Source organism: Plectropomus leopardus, chromosome 14 (assembly GCF_008729295.1).
Source record: "Plectropomus leopardus isolate mb chromosome 14, YSFRI_Pleo_2.0, whole genome shotgun sequence".
Classification (NCBI taxonomy): Eukaryota; Metazoa; Chordata; class Actinopteri; order Perciformes; family Serranidae; genus Plectropomus; species Plectropomus leopardus.
The window spans coordinates 1787769-1804229 of record NC_056476.1 but is presented as its reverse complement, the minus strand read 5'-3'; the positions used below and the strand labels follow the sequence as shown (position 1 = coordinate 1804229).

The 16461-nt window shown below is 40.5% G+C and overlaps 1 protein-coding gene across 1 annotated transcript in view; it reads right to left on the bottom strand.

The window, feature by feature from the left end:
• Window positions 1-16461, bottom strand: part of rab11fip5a (RAB11 family interacting protein 5a (class I)) — a 30076-nt gene that overhangs the window by 9548 nt on the left and 4067 nt on the right. Inside the window, 4 exon segments of the mRNA XM_042500284.1 lie at window positions 1653-1695; window positions 1698-2228; window positions 3120-3212; window positions 3215-3630. Coding sequence (XP_042356218.1) covers window positions 1653-1695; window positions 1698-2228; window positions 3120-3212; window positions 3215-3630 — 1083 coding nt within the window.

Sequence of the window (16461 nt, the reverse complement as noted above, 5' to 3'; positions counted from 1 at the left end):
TACTGAAGCTTTTAAAACTGAGCAAATTGGTGTGATTTCTTTTAAATGGCATGACCAACTTGACAAGAAATGTCCAGGAAAATATATTTATCATCATTAAAATGATATACTTAAAATTATGTCACAGACAAAAAACATATATTCTTACATTTTTACACTAATTTCAGGTCATTTTCTTGTTTGTTTTTGTTTAATTTTTGTAACTAATTTCTTGCTATTTTTCAGGGCCATGTCTTGTTAAGTTGCTCGTTGCCTTCAGTTCATGTTTTTGGACGAAATCAAACTGATTTGCTCGGGTTTCAAAGGGTTAAGGATTCTTTTAGACCTGAATTGGAGATGATTTTATATAAAACTGCAGGAGAAATGCTCTCGACACAACAGTGAGCAAAACACGAGAGAGTGCAGTACAGCAGGTAACACCCTCCAAGCAAATCACCCACTTAAAAATGTGCTTGTGTTAGAAGTGGAAATACACACACACACACACACACACACACACACACACACACACACACACACACACAAACACAAACACAAACACTGCCTGTAAGAGAACAAATACTGTTGGAGCACACATCATCATCTTTCCAATGAATTTGACATTGTCAGTGAAGCGAACACAGAGCTTCAGCCTGGTGGAGCAGATCTGTAACCAGAGACTGAGACCAGGAGACCAGGAGCCCAGGAGCCCAGGAGCCCAGGAGCCCAGGAGCCCAGGAGCCCAGGAGCCACGTGCACGGAGCCAGAGGCCACTTCCAGCAGCCACGCCGGTGCACAGGAAGTGAAGAGTAAACTACCATGACGTGTTTTTGAGAACGTGTCAGCGAGGTGATTTCATTTCGTTGTAATTTTTGAGGCTTTGTGCAAAGTTGTACTTCAGTTAATCTAAATTATATCATAGTTTAATTTTCTGAACATTATTTCAACACAGATTTCTGATTTTCATTGTGAGTGTAAAAAAAAAAAAAAAAGAAAACATTATATATTTATATCTTTGTTTAATTTCTATGGATTTTATTTAGTTTTCAGTTTTAACAGAACTTTAATTCAATTTTTAAAAATGTTTTGGGTCATATCTATGATTTTTAACAGATTGAATTTGGGCACATGTTATTCATCCAACTGTAAGTTTTTTTAAAAAAAATTTGTATGAATTTAAATTCCAATAAAAAGACCTTACGCAAAAAAACTGTCAGTGTGTGATCCTGGACAGTGTGTGATCCTGACAGTGTGTGATCCTGTCAGTGTGTGATCCTGTCAGTGTGTGATCCTGTCAGTGTGTGATCCTGTTTCAGTGTGTGTGATCCTGTCAGTGTGTGATCCTCAGTGTGTGATCCTGTTAGTGTGTGATCCTGACAGTGTGTGATCCTGTTTCAGTGTGTGATCCTGTCAGTGTGTGATCCTGACAGTGTGTGTGTGATCCTGACAGTGTGTGATCCTGTTTCAGTGTGTGATCCTGTTAGTGTGTGATCCTGACAGTGTGTGTGTCAGTGTGTGATCCTGTCAGTGTGTGATCCTGTTTCAGTGTGTGATCCTGTCAGTGTGTGATCCTGTGTGATCCTCAGTGTGTGATCCTGTCAGTGTGTGATCCTGTCAATGTGTGATCCTGTCAATGTATAATCCTGTCAGTGTGTGATCTGTGTGTGTCTCACCTGGGTTTGCTGTGCGAGTCCTTCGATCCAAACCATCCCTGTGTTTCTCCTCGGCGGCGGTGGCCTGTTCAGACTCATCCTTGGACTGACCTTTCCCCGCAGACTCACTCTTCCCGTGGGAGAACAAGTTCCTCCTCTGCTTTTTCCCCTGGCTCTCCGACTCCACCGTGGAGGTGGAGGAGGAGGAGGCGGCTTTGGGCGGAGCGGCCCGCTCCTCCTCGTCACCCTGCATGGGGCCGCTCTGCTCCAGGGCCGCCGCTATGGCTGCCTTCTCCTCCTCGCCGGGCCTGTCAAAAGACCAGCGGCGCCCGTCCCCCGCGGGGCCTTTGGGGAGGTCTGAGGAGGGTCTGAGGTTCTGCAGAGACGTGGACAGAGGCAAAGTCTTCTGCAGCAGTCCCAGGCCTAAAGAATCCTTCGGTTTTCCTGAGCCTGGGTCCAGGGGCTGGACGCTGTAAGCATGGCTTCCGTTAACGTACACAGCGGGCTGAGGCACTGCGATGGTGATCTCACCGGCCTCATCGTCGCCAAACTCACACTGGAGAGAGGACGACTTGGGCGACACGTTGGCTGTGTGCTCTGCAGAAAGAGACGGATGAAAAGGGAGAGCAGAGAGACAAAAAGAGGGTGAGATAAAAAATGGAAGCAGATAACCAATGTAACTTAGATAACAAAAGTAACTTAAATTTCTGGCATTTGGTATTTCGGCCTTCACAAGGAGCTGAGGAGGAGAGGGGTGGATCTGACTCACTAGGCGGGTTTCCGTGTGCAAACTGCAAATTCCTGATGGAAAATCCGTCAATATTGAAAAAACTCATGTTTATCGCAAAAAGGTTTTTTTTTCGCTTTTATAGATCATATGAGGTGTAACACCAGGTGTCGGTAACGCGACTTTATGAATGCCAACCGCCATTAAACCCAAAAAAGAAGGGGAAGAAGTACAACAAAGTCACATGACATTCTACAGTATATGACTCAGTATGTGTGGACGCAGGAAGAGATCGAGATCTTCTGAACTCTGATACGAGATACGAGATACGAGACTATCATACTCACTACGATAGTTAGTGAGTATGATAGATAGTGAGTATGATAGTGAGTATGATAGTTAGTGAGTATGATAGATAGTGAGTATGATAGTGAGTATGATAGTTAGTGAGTATGATAGATAGTGAGTATGATAGTGAGTATGATAGATAGTGAGTATGATAGTGAGTATGATAGATAGTGAGTATGATAGTGAGTATGATAGATAGTGAGTATGATAGTGAGTATGATAGTTAGTGAGTATGATAGTGAGTATGATAGTTAGTGAGTATGATAGTGAGTATGATAGTTAGTGAGTATGATAGTGAGTATGATAGTTAGTGAGTATGATAGTGAGTATGATAGTTAGTGAGTATGATAGTGAGTATGATAGTGAGTATGATAGTTAAATATTTGTCAGTGGTGACGCGGCCTCGTTCTCACCTGGGCTGTTGTCGACTGTCAGGTTGCTGCTGTTGCTGGGCGAGTTGGAGAGGTCGGAGACCACCACGCTGATGCCGGCCGTGGGGCTGAGGCTCCTCCCCGTGAAGACGACTCGCTGCTCTCCGAGCCGAGCGATGTGCTGGAACGAGTATCCGAGGACTTCCTCAGCTTCCCTCTCAGGAAGAAGGTCCTCATCTTGCTCCGCCGGACCTCGCCCCCCTCGTCGTCCTCGTAGTCCTCCTCCCCGCCTCCGTCGCTCGGCAGTCGGTGCCGCATCCTGTAAAGGGACGCGGTACCGCTCGACACGATGGCCGACGCCGAGTCCTCGTCGCTGGATCTCCTCTTCCCCTTCATGCGCTCTTTGAGCTTGCCGAAGGTGGAGGCGCTCTTGTCCTTCATGACGAGGTCGTACATGCTGGCTGTCAGGTTGTTTCGGGTGAACTGAACGGTGACCTGAATGTCTCCTCGCTCCTTCTCCTTCTTCCCCGTCTTCGAGTTGAGTTTGTACCACCTGAGACAGAAGAAAATCCGTTCATATGAGATTAGTTAGCGGCCAACAGGAAATCAATTTATTCATGAAGCCATGAAGCATAAAAACATGACTTGTATTATTTTTTGGGTGTCATTCTGGGCTTTTGCTTTGGAATTTGTTATTTTTACTATTTTCAACCTGCACCTTGCATGTAGTATATTGAAAATAATTCATTTTTTGTTTTGTTTTGTTTTTTTCATCTAAAAACATGGTGGCATCATGACAAAAACCTGGAAATCCTGAAAATTAAAATATTTTGATATTTATGATTAGGACTGATGTTGCTTAAAAATATAACTCAATGAAAGTAAAAAATAATATTAATGTGTAATACTTTAAAGCTTGATTGATGTGTGTAATATTAAAGCGGGCCCTAAAGGGTTGAGCATTGAGTGTTTTGGTCATGAATTAATGTGAAGGAGTGTACTGTTACCATGAATGGGGCTAATCTGTCCTCACACAGGCTAAGAGCGTGTCTGTGTCCCACTAACACCACAAGGCTGCGTGTGTCCAGACATCCCACAATACCTCGGGAGGCCCGTTGTGTTCTGTCATCAGACCGGGTGAACAAGAACAATGCAGTAAAACAATGCACATTTCTGACTGAGCACTGAGTGTCCTACATAAACACGACTAAAACACACGCTTCCCCACAACGGTGCGGGTACAGAGGACAGTTCTTAGAAACGCTGTGCACCTCGAGGCGTAACACTGCCAACAAATCCACCGCGCCGTGACTCATGGGAAAGTCTCATCTGCTGACCGGTTTCAGAAAAAATAATATGACTGAGAAAAACTCCCCCAGTTACCATGTGTTCGTGACACTGCGAGCTGCCAACGGGAAGCTATCAGAGCAGGGACTGAAGACCGGGCCTGAAACCAAGACCTGCTTTATTTTCTCACTTCCTGTGCTGCTGGGCGACTCTCACCTCACACCTCCACCGCTGAGTCTTTTCTCTATTGTTCAGAAATAACCTCTATGAAACGTATCTGCACAAATTTCACAATTATATTCCGTATCTGAAGGTTAAACTATGTATCGTGGCTCCGAATTCAAGGATTACTTGACTCTATGAGAAAAAGCTTCACAGAAATATTATGTAACTGTATTCGTAAAAAAAATTATCCAATCTTTGAGGACAAAAAAAGGCAAAACTCAGAGGGCCAATGTGATGCATGGCTCCAGTGCTACATGCTTTAAAACATAAACCATTAAAAATACACTTTGAAAAAACTACCCTTTGAAACCTTAGTATATAAAAACACAGGACGAAGGCAAATTTAAAAAAAAAAACAAAAACAAAAAATGTTTCAGTCTCTCCCCACAATAACAACAACAACAATTTTCAGATTGTTTTCTTGTCACGTTTTACCAATTTCTTGCAATTTGCTCATTGCCTTTACCCACATTTTTGAGGAGAATTAAACCTTTTTGCTCAGGTTTCAAAGGCTTAAATACTTGTGAAAGACGTCTAACAGCACAAGAAAAACTGATGTCCATTCAGGTCTCAGAGGGTTAAACTGAAACATTAAACAAAATAAATGAAATAAAATTTAGGTAAATTTGTAATTGCAAAAAAGAAGTGAATTTAGTATTAATGCACACATTTAAAACAGGATGTCAGAGGAGGCACATTAACCTAAATTCTGCTTTGTGATCGACTGAAACGTCTGCTGAGTAAAAATGAAAACCTAAACGACATGCTGTGGAAAAGTCAAACATGGAACTTTAGAAAAGTGAGAAAAACGGAGGATTAGACCTGAAAGACGAGACATGAACAGAAACTGTTGCGAACGCACTGATATGATCCGAGAAGAGGAACCTCTCACATTAACTGCACAGCTATCTCAGACACCAGAGAGCTTTTCATTTCCCCCAAACCGCAAGATTTCCTCCTTTTTTTCTGCAAACCTTCAGAATGAGGACGCAGAAACTCGGCGAGGCAGAACAGTAACACGGGGTACGACTCACATAATGTTAAACAAAGGCTGCAGATGTTTTTTTACTAAAGTGGTGATCTGTTGGTTCAACCAAAATGTCATTTTTAAAACTGTTGATGTGAAATAATATTGTGTATTAAGGCTGCAATTATCTGTGCAAACTCATGTTTTTTTATCATCGTGTGTCCACTTTCTCCATTCACATGTTTTTGGGGGTCATGAACGCAGCAAGTAGTGGAACTTTTTTTCCCTCAGCAGCTGTTTGAGAAGTCGCAGGGTTAATAACAGATCGATCCCATCAGAGCTCATCAGATGAGATAGATGGAGGAGAGCAGCAGCTGCTGAGTGAAAGCAAACTTTTAGACCCAGCGCAATGAACCGGTAAGTTTCGGTTTCACTGCGTCTGACGTGCGGCTGCGTCTGTCTGCGCTCCGACAGTGTGGCGCAATCTAAACTGAACAGTGTATATTCGAATGCGGTGTTCAGTCCCGGGAACAACACCAGCATTTCACACGGCAAGTTTACATACAAAGTCAATGCAATGATGTGAAAACATGCGAATTCATGCTGAGCATCAGACGCATCGGGACGGACACAAAAACGTGCATTTTGCGTCTTCGTGCAAGTTGAAATTTTTCAGCTTGTGCAAGACTTTTGCATAATGTATATATATACATATATACATATTTATATTTAGAAAGAGAGAGCCAGGAAACTAGTTTGACAAAAAAAAAGTTGGTATAAATTTAAAATGATTGGAAGAAATATCACTTTATCACTAAAATAATTACCTAACATAATATATTTTAGTTACTGTTATCTGAAAAAAAAAGATCCATTCACTGGTGCAGAAAAAGTAGGACTGGTCTCCTGATGTTTAATAAAAGTCTGAGTCCTACAGTCGTCTAAACTCGGTGTGCCCTTTGTTTCCAGGTCCTGCAGAGTTCAAACATGAAGCTGTTTGATAACACAGGAGAGGAGACAGGAAACTTCCCTTCTCTAACACAAACACTGCTGTAATTGTAGGCTGCAAGAAAAAAACCCACTTCTATAATTCACGGCACAGGCTGTTATGTAATCATCATCATCATCATCCTGCCGCTGACCTCGAGCTCAGCCCTGACAGCACGGTTACACCCGACACGAACAGCAGCGAAAACAATCAAACAAACTCGGAGAAACACAAATAACAAGCAGGTGGAGCCGGGAGGAATGCTGCTGCTCTTTATGGCTCCAAACATGACGCATAATAAACTGAAAACAATGGAAACACACGAGAAATGTTTTCACTCATCCACATTCACAGAGTCAGACGGAGCGAGTATAAGCCGTGGCATTAGGTTTCTGCATTTGCATAAAAATCAATCAAACAGAGGCTGAATTATTCTAATCCAGACGTTTACTTTGGTACATTTCATTAAATCAAATCCTGTTACTGGATTATCAGACTACATGTAAACAAAGAAAATTCCTGAGCTCTGAACCCGACGTGTCTTCTGAATGTTCATTTTGTAAACCAGTGCTTCCACCTCTCATGCCTGTGAGGTGTGGACTCGAGTTTCACATCGACGCTCCAACAATAGTATCAGTCCTCCTCTGATTCGGCAGCCAACTCCCTGCAGCCGAGGTGTGGCTCAAATTCCAAACACAGGACCTGTGAGCTATGTCAGAGTTTCCTTTTGCAAAATCAGCAGCTACTACGACCGTCATCGGATCATTAATGCAGTTAAAGCCACTACTCATAGAGCACGTCTCCCTCAAACATTTATTTTTTGTTTCTTTACACACTGGCTTGATTTCTTTCAAAAACATGGGAAAAAAGGCAAATAGCAACAAAAGAGGAGATGACCGAAAAATTATAAAGAAATTAGTAAAAAGTGGGGCTGTGGCAGGTCAATATTAATATTCAATGATTTGTTTTGTTTCCTATATGAAGTTTTTAAGCTTTAAGAGGCGAAACTGGACATTTAGAGTGACGACAGCATTCACATCATACAGTAAAACAAGCTAAAGGCACTAAGAATGGATCGCAAATGTGCAACAACATGTTTTGCCAACACTAGATATCCAAAAAAAAGCCGAAGGCTGTGTCATACTAAACAGCTGTGAGCTGTAAATTCAGCACTTCTAAGCAGCAGAGCAGTTTCTCTCTCCCTCCGTGCTGCCGCTGCACGAATCAAGAGTGGTGTAAAAGAACGCTCACTCCGCAGCAAAATCTGGGGACCAAAACGTCCCCGGCAGTAACCTGCAGCACACTAAGTAGCAAAAAATAAATATGGAAAAATATTTAATTAACTTTTACAAAACAAAATGAAATAAAATAGTCTAAGAAAAAGTACAAAAAAATTGTTTCAATTAATTAATCAATTAATTAAATTAAAAATTATATAATTATTTATTTAAAATTAATTCAATAAATAAATAAAAACAAAGAAAATTAAAAAAAAAAAAAAAAAACAACCGAGGAACTGACCTAAAAAAAATCCTTAAAAATCAAACCAATTTGTTCAAGGTTCAAAGGCTGAAATACTTGTGAAAAGTATCTGAAAACCAGCATAAGTGCTGTCACTCCAGATTTCAAAGGGTTATATTTTATATACTCACTGTATCATAGTTTATAAAATTTATGATAAGAATTATGAATACAGTTTGGATTTTTTTCTAGTAGCCCCCTACAGATAATTTTCAGGTCATTTCCTTGCCACTTTTATTTTATTTTTTATTTTTTTTGTAATTTGCTGGGTATTTCTTGCCAAGTTGCTCCCCCCTACACATTTTCAAAGAAATCAAACCAATTTTCTCAGTTTTCAGAGGTTTAAATGCACATGAAAAGTGTCTGAACGCAGCACAGGAGAACTGGTGTGAAAACTGTTCATATAAAAAGACTGAGAAGAAGAGTTCAAAAGTTCTTCTCCTGACTCAAACATTTCGAAAGCTATTTTCATGACACACAAACCGTCTTTTGTTTTTGAAGATGATGCAAAAAAAAAAAAAAGTTTGAGGCCTATTTACACACAAGCACCTGTGCTGGAGGGTCATGTGACTCATAATACAGCCCGACAAAAGGCCCAAATACAGAAACTGCAACTCAGACAAAAACATCAGCCTACAGCTTGAAGCCCACGTCCTCGACCAGAGAACAGGCTGTTACTGAAGAGGACCCAGTTTCCCAAAACACACACACACACACACACACACACACACACACACACACACACACACACACACACACACACACACACACACACACACACACACACACACACACGCCTGTACAGTTCACTGAGGCCACTGTGCTGATACTGCAGAGTATTTGTGGTTTAAAACATCCACTGAGAAGCATAAAACATCCCAAAACCACAACAATCTTCATACCGAAATGTTCTGCCTGTTTTTTTGTGTTTTTTGGAATTTCTGGGAGTCTGCACAGCCGACTGTCCCATTCCAGAGCTGCAGAGCGTGACTGCATATCTGCTTCCCCATCTTACAACAACAGGAAATCACAACACTCCACCCCGTCCCTGCATGACACCATCTCCTCATCTCACCCCCCCATCCACCGAGGAGCAGATAGGAACGTTTTTTATGAGCTTTATTCTCAGCTTCATCTTACAAAGTCAGCCGTGGATCCCCAGAAACTTCCCTTCGAGGCTGAAATTACAAGAACAAGTAGGCTATCGGCTTATTTTATCCAGCGTGCGCTCGGCGTCTCTGTGGGACTCTGGCTGGTATCAGAGCCACACAGAAGAGACTCGGAAATAAAACTGGTGCCGAGGGCGCAGGATCTGTCAGCTGTGCACTTAACTCACCAAACATATTGGTGTTTCAGGTTTTATCGCTCTGAGATGATTTTTTTTCTCCCAGAGGAGTCAGAGAGGTTTGTTGTGAGGCTCTACAGGAGCAGAGAGCGAAAGCATTTGAACCTAAAAAACTAAAAATTAAATAAATAAAAAGAAATGACCAAAGAATCTACGAGATATTATTTAAAAGTAGGATAAAATCACCTGACAATTAGCCAAAAACAGAAAAAGGAAGAGCTTAACAAGAGCATTTAAACCTAAAACAAAAAGTCTTGATTTCTTTCAAAAACAAGGCAAGGCAATAAGTGAAAAAAATGAAGAAACAGAAAAAGGAAATTACTCCCAAATTTGCAAGATATTAGTAAAACGTAGTATATAATCACCTGACAATTAACCAAAAAAAGAAAAAGGAAAAAAATGCTTGAAAATTATAATAATTCTGCAGCATAATCATTAAATATGCAGCTATGTCATTATAAATAAAGTTTTTCCTAGGCTTTTTTTTAAAAAAAAAAATCTAAACATTTTTCTGATTTTTTTAAAATAATTTTTTTAATCTACAAATCAAGTCAATTTAAAAAAAAAAAACCTCACATTTATTGCAAGAAAAAAAAGGTCTTATGCTCACATGAGGTGGTATTTCAGGCAATTCAAAAAAGCCATATTTGACAAAACTACAATAGAAACACTCTTTAGTCTTTTCTAGGTCACATGATGCTATGTTATGTGCTTGTCAGTAGGAACTGGCTCCCTCATGATGCAGCAGGAGCTACAGGAGCTGTTATTGCATCACATAACTCTGAGAAAGTTGAGCGGATCATCAGGAAGTTTTGAATCCACAATTCCTCTGTGAAATCGCGGACTATCAGCTCCCAGAAATCCCTCGAATGCAGCGCTGCTGCTGGCATTAAGTGTTTCGAAACGTACAATTATTGTTCAATTTTTGTCCAAAGAAGCGGGGACTCACAACATTACGCTGCTTATTGATTAAGATGAATGTTCCCTTTGAATGTGAAATATTGGATTCATGAGGACAAACAGTCATTCAGCAAAACTGTCACCAACAAGGTCAAACTGGAGCCATCAGAGCTGAAATCCAGCTGAAGACGCTCAGTGACGCCCAGCAAAGACGGATAATCAGATTACAGCGTGAAGCCACTTTACAGAGGGAGGCATGCAGGCAGGTGAGCGCTGCTGCTTCATTTCAGTCGTCGACGGGAAACGTCCCATTACATCTCTATCAATGAAACCAGCCAGCCAACTCTCCAGGAGCATTGTGGGTAACGCTGCCTGGATTCCTGCCTCCTCAGCAGAAGCAGCAGACGGGCGGCGAGAGACGCAGACCGCATTCCACATCTGGATGTGATGAGCTGTAACCTCAACACCAACTTCCCTCCTCCGACGCTCACACAGCCGAGCTTTGTGTGTTTAAACCACACCTCCTCAGGACCGCAGAAACACACGGCAGGGGGCTTTTTTTCAGTTAAGTTGCTTAAAAACAAAAAACAAACAAAAGTTATCAATCCTTAGCAGACTGAGAGGCCGGGTCAGCGAGGAAGAAATACACTCAGACAAAATAAATGCTTAAGCAGCCAGTTGCTGCCCCAACATATATTTATATTTCTTTTATTTGTTTTCAAATCTCTGATTTGTGTGCAACTTAATTCCAGAGTTATGCTGTATGATGATTTTATTTTCACATTTATAAATATATATATTTCTATATATTGTTAGGTTTTATATTTTTGGCACTCGTGCATGTAAAGCTGTATTTTATGTATGAAAGGTGCCATACAAATAAAGATTATTATTACTGCTATTATTTTACTATTATTGTTATTATTTTTAATTTTATTAATTATTTATTATTATTATTTATTATTACTTTATTATTATCATTTCTACATTTTAACACATTTTAGATCATTTTCTGTTTTATTTTATTTATTTACTTTTTTCTACTGTTTCAAAATCTCAAAGGCAGGCCTCATGTTTTTTGGGGAGGGGTGGGGGTATTTTTAGGTAATTTTAGGTGTTCAGGTTTCAAAGGGTTAAGAGGATAGTGAAGGTTATTTTGCAGAATCAGAGTGGTCAGCTAAATCTTGTCCTGTAGACATGATTCAATCAATTGTTTGATTAATTGCTAATGTTGATGGAGCTAACGGTGGCTAACACTAGCATCCCTTAGCATTGTCTGCTTTGTTGACATTAGCACGGTGGCTAATTAGTTAGCTACAGAGGGAGTTCTCTGACCTGAACTGAACCGAGGACCCGCGGGGACAAAAAAAGACAGTTTAGGGCTGCTGCGTGACAGTGACCCAGATCTGGAAACAGCTGACTGATAAAACGTCCTTCACCTAAACCACGACGGTCGAGTGTCTCCGTCTGATCTCGGCCTCACCGAGGCTGCGTGATGATGCCACACAGGCTGATGGGAGATTTGTGATGCAGCAAAACAGCCTCCACATGACTCAGGGATAAAGCAGGAATACAGACGTTAGAGGCAATACAAGTAAAACGTCAGCTGCTGTATATCCTGCTGCCTGCAGTGTGTTTTTAACCCTTTAGGGCCCGCTTTAATAGTACACACTCCTATCGCTCTGCGCACAAAATGACATTTTCAAAATCAAAAACATTATACATAAATGTTATTTTCTACTTTCACTGAGTTTTTTTATAACCAACATCAGCCCTAGTCATAAATATTAAATATTGAATCATTTTCAGAATTTTAACCCTTTAAAAGCCAGGTTTCTGTCATGATGCCACTGTTTTTAGAATAAGAAAAAACACAAAAATTAATTATTTTCAATATACTACATGCTGAATATTTTTTTATTATCACAGCTGAGGATGAGGAGGTCAATGATTAGCAGCAACACTGATTTTTATAAATTATTAGATTTTGCACAGTGGCAGATACTGACACTCACTGTTCTGCACACAAAATGCAGTTTTTCAAAATCAGGCTTTAAAAAAATATTATATATTAATATAATTTTTTTCATTGAGGTTTGTTTTTTTTCCCCAAAATCAACCCTAATCATAAATATCAAATATTCATTCAGTTTCAGAATTTTAACCCTTTAAAGGCCAGGTTTTTGTCATGATGCCACTATGTTTATAGATGAAAAAAACAACACAAAAAATGAAATATTTTCAATATACTACATGCTAAGTAGATTTTTTTGTTGGGAAATGGGATCTGTCAATGATTGTGACCTTGTGGAAATAGCTTTTATTTTCTCCCTCTGACAAATATTGACAAAAAAAAATGTGGGATCAAAAATGTCAGTTTGAATGGGTTTCAGTGGAGTATTTTTTGCACTTAACAGTGTGAATTTAAGAATTTAGTTTCTACAGTGTATTTTAGACTTATTGTAGGAGCTGAGTTGGAAATCCACTGATTAAACAAAAATAAAAAAATTGTAAAAATGTATGCCATATGCATGAACACAGCCAAAATTAAAAAAAAAAAAAAAAAAAAAAAAAGTAGAGGAATGAAAAGCATGTTAAATGCCCCAAACAGTCCCTAAGGGGTTAATCTGATAAACCTTCATGTTTTCAACAATCTGAGGAACATTACGATCGAGGACCGACGGTCACACTGTTATGTAACTTCTCATGTCCATTAGACGGTTTTCCCTCCGGGCAGCAGCTACTGAAGGTCTGTCTGCTCTTAACAGAGGATTTGTTTTGATGTACATCACACACACGGACACACACGGACACACACACACACACACACACACACACACACACACACACACACACACACACACACACACACACACACACACACACACACACACACACACACACACACACACAGCCTCACTCAGCAGATGGAGGTTCAGGCCGGCCTCGGTAACACTCACTTGTCTGAAACGACATCAGAGCTTTGCTTCCTCCAGATAAACAGCATGACGGGATGTGAAACTGAGACTGCGATGGCATTACAAAGAGTGGCTGTAAAATACCAAATCTAACATCTAAATCATAATATCAGCACTGCAGAAAGCATCATAACAGCACCGTGAAAAATCACTCATCTGCAGAAAAAAAGAACTGAAACTTTAATTTACTCTCTCGCGAAGAAATTTGATTATTAAGGAAAAAATGTGCACGACAGCTTCAATATTCAGCAAAAGCCTCATAAAATGGAATTGTTTTTGATAAAAACGTGGGCTGCTTGTTAGTTTGTGTCCACAGTGTGTTGATCCGGCAACGTTTCTGTGGCTTCCTCCTGTCAGACCCTGCAGGGGAATTTACTCGACGCCCACCTTTCCGGGAATCTGCTCTACACAGATAGCTCAACGTGAAAATACATCACGGCCGCTGCTTCCTCTGTGCCACCCGTTAGAGAGCAGCTGCTTCCAGAGCAACAAACTGCTGAATACAGATCAGACATGTTGGGACACGTTTGCAATTAAGCATTCATGTGATTGTTTTGATGCTGTCAATGTTAATTTGTGACACTAAAGGCGTCTTAATATATGCAATAACACTAATCATTTCATGTTTTTTAAGTAAGAAAATCCAAACTACAGATTTAATAATGTTTTGCCTCACTGCAGATCTACAACTGATGATGAGGCTTTTTTCGTCATACATTATGTCTTAAGTTTGTAAAATGTCAAAACGCTTTAAATTGCTTTTTTGGTTCCACAAACATTTCGAAATCCAAATATATTTAATTTAAGGTTATAGACCTAATTATTGTGACGTCGCCCGAATACGTGCACAACAAGCAATTGTTTTGGATTACTGAGATATTTAAAATCGGCACACTTCTTTTTGTTACTGTCACATATAAATATAGTTAACCACGGGGGTCCAATTTCACATTTCTGCTGTCCTTATTAAATTTACTGTGTTTCTTAAATAGCGTCTTTGATAAACAAATGCTAGCAGCTCAGAGGCAATGTACTGTTGTAGACGGAGCTGCAGCAAAACATATTTCAGCCACATTGAAAAAATCAATATCACTGTAAGGCCTGAAACACACTGCACGAGTGAGCAGCGCGTGACAGCAACCTCGCCAAACTGCAGCATGCTGCACGCTCGCTGCGTCCACACTGACAGCGACGCCTCTGTGACGCTTCTGCAGGGCCGCCTGCTGCTATGAGTTCTGTTTGTCCACATTTAAAAGCAAATATTTCACGTTTATGAAGTTGTGCAGCTCCTGCACCGTCAACAACACAGTCCTTAACACAATAAAACACAATACAATGTCTTGTGTCAACAACTGATGGGATTCTGTCGACAGTGCAGTGTCAGAGGACTTTTATTTTGAAACATAAAGTTTGAGTAAAACTGATATATTAGTATATCCTCATCTCTGTGACAGATAAAGAGACTGAAACTGTAGTAAAAGCTGGTATCGAGACAATGTAATTATCAAAAAAACACTTTCACTGTCTATGTCTGATGACAACCGCACACGACACCGTTTCTCTAAATGTGACGCAGCTGAGCAGCAGCAGCTGAGCAGCAGCTGAGCAGCAGCTGAGCAGCAGCTGAGCAGCAGCTGAGCAGCAGCTGAGCAGCAGCTGAGCAGCAGCTGAGCAGCAGCTGAGCAGCAGCTGAGCAGCAGCTGAGCAGCAGCTAGCAGCAGCTGAGCAGCGCTGCTCATGCAGTTAGTGTGGCTGCTCTGATTCGTTCACATGGGCGCCGAAGAAAGAAAAAACAGGTTTGCGACACTGTTTACCTTACACACTAACCAATCAAGAGGTATATATGATCATTATAACTTTGTTAATATGACAAAGTTTCAGGTGGCCTCAGACTTTTGCACAGTGCTGTAATTAGCCTTTTTACTGTTTTAGGAGAAAAATCTGACTTTTATTTTGTTTGAACATAACTTTGGCTGCTTAGCTTACAGAAGAAAGGACAGAGAGTAAAACTCAAACATCATCCAGGATCGGCTAGTGGGGAAAAACAACATGGTGGATTCTAATGTAACCTGTAACACTGAAGTTCGTGATGATGTGCTCCTTCAACGTCACGCTCGCTTACAGCTGTTGGTAGTAAGCTTGTTAGCCGAGCACATGAATGTTTGTTTATTGTTTTATTTAATTTTTTGGCTTAAAAAAAGTCCTTTCAAGTCAACAAAGTCGTATGATGTCAGTATTTACATCGAGTCCAAGTTCGTTTGGATTTTAGAGTCTGAAGTCACTAACTTCACGCCTCTTCTCTGACACTACAGCTCACTGGTTTAATCATCTTTTTCCTTCTTTCTCTCACCTGCAGTGAACTCATCATCTCCCAAAATCTAAATTTAACTCTCATCCTTCATTTCCAGAGTGTGACTGGAACACGCTGATTCAGAGGAACACTGCGTGAAAACTGATGAATTCTGCAGAGAATAAAACCGGTCAGAGTCTCAGAAGAAATGGGCCGTTTCACCCTGACGGATCTCCATTTACTGAAAAATACGAGCCAGAGCGCGGCGTCACTGAGACGCCCCGGCCTCCTCCACACGCCTTTATAAATATTACAAACTGTCAAGTGAAGGAGTCTGCACCACTGGATGTGACCTACTGTCACTGAAACACACAAACTGGAAATGAAAGATTCTCCGGTCATCTGTACGAAAAGAGATTTTTGTTTTTGCTTTGTTTGTGTTTTTAAAGTACCTGTTTTTTTTCTCACCTGAGAGGTTAATTTATTACACTTTTAATATCAGATTTTACTGCCAACATTAATCCCTCCTTCTCGGTTTTATCACCATGCAAATGAAGCTCGCCTCAAACAAAATACCAGTCTTGAGAAACCTATTATTACTCTATCATGAGATAACACAGATCACACTGCTTTACTCTGAAGGGCGTGACTGGAAACAGCCCAAAATTACAAATCATCCTGCAGTGAAAACATGCAGTTCTTTAACAGTGAAAACTGTGTGGTCATGTGTTGTTTTGGTCAGCCTCTGTCTGTTTTTAAAGCTGCAGAAAGATAAATTCAGTCAGTCGTATCTACCTGTGAAAACTTTTCTGATCTCAAAGCATTTTCAGATATTAAAAAGCTGTAAACAAAAAGAGAAACTCCCGCACACTGTCCCGCTTAC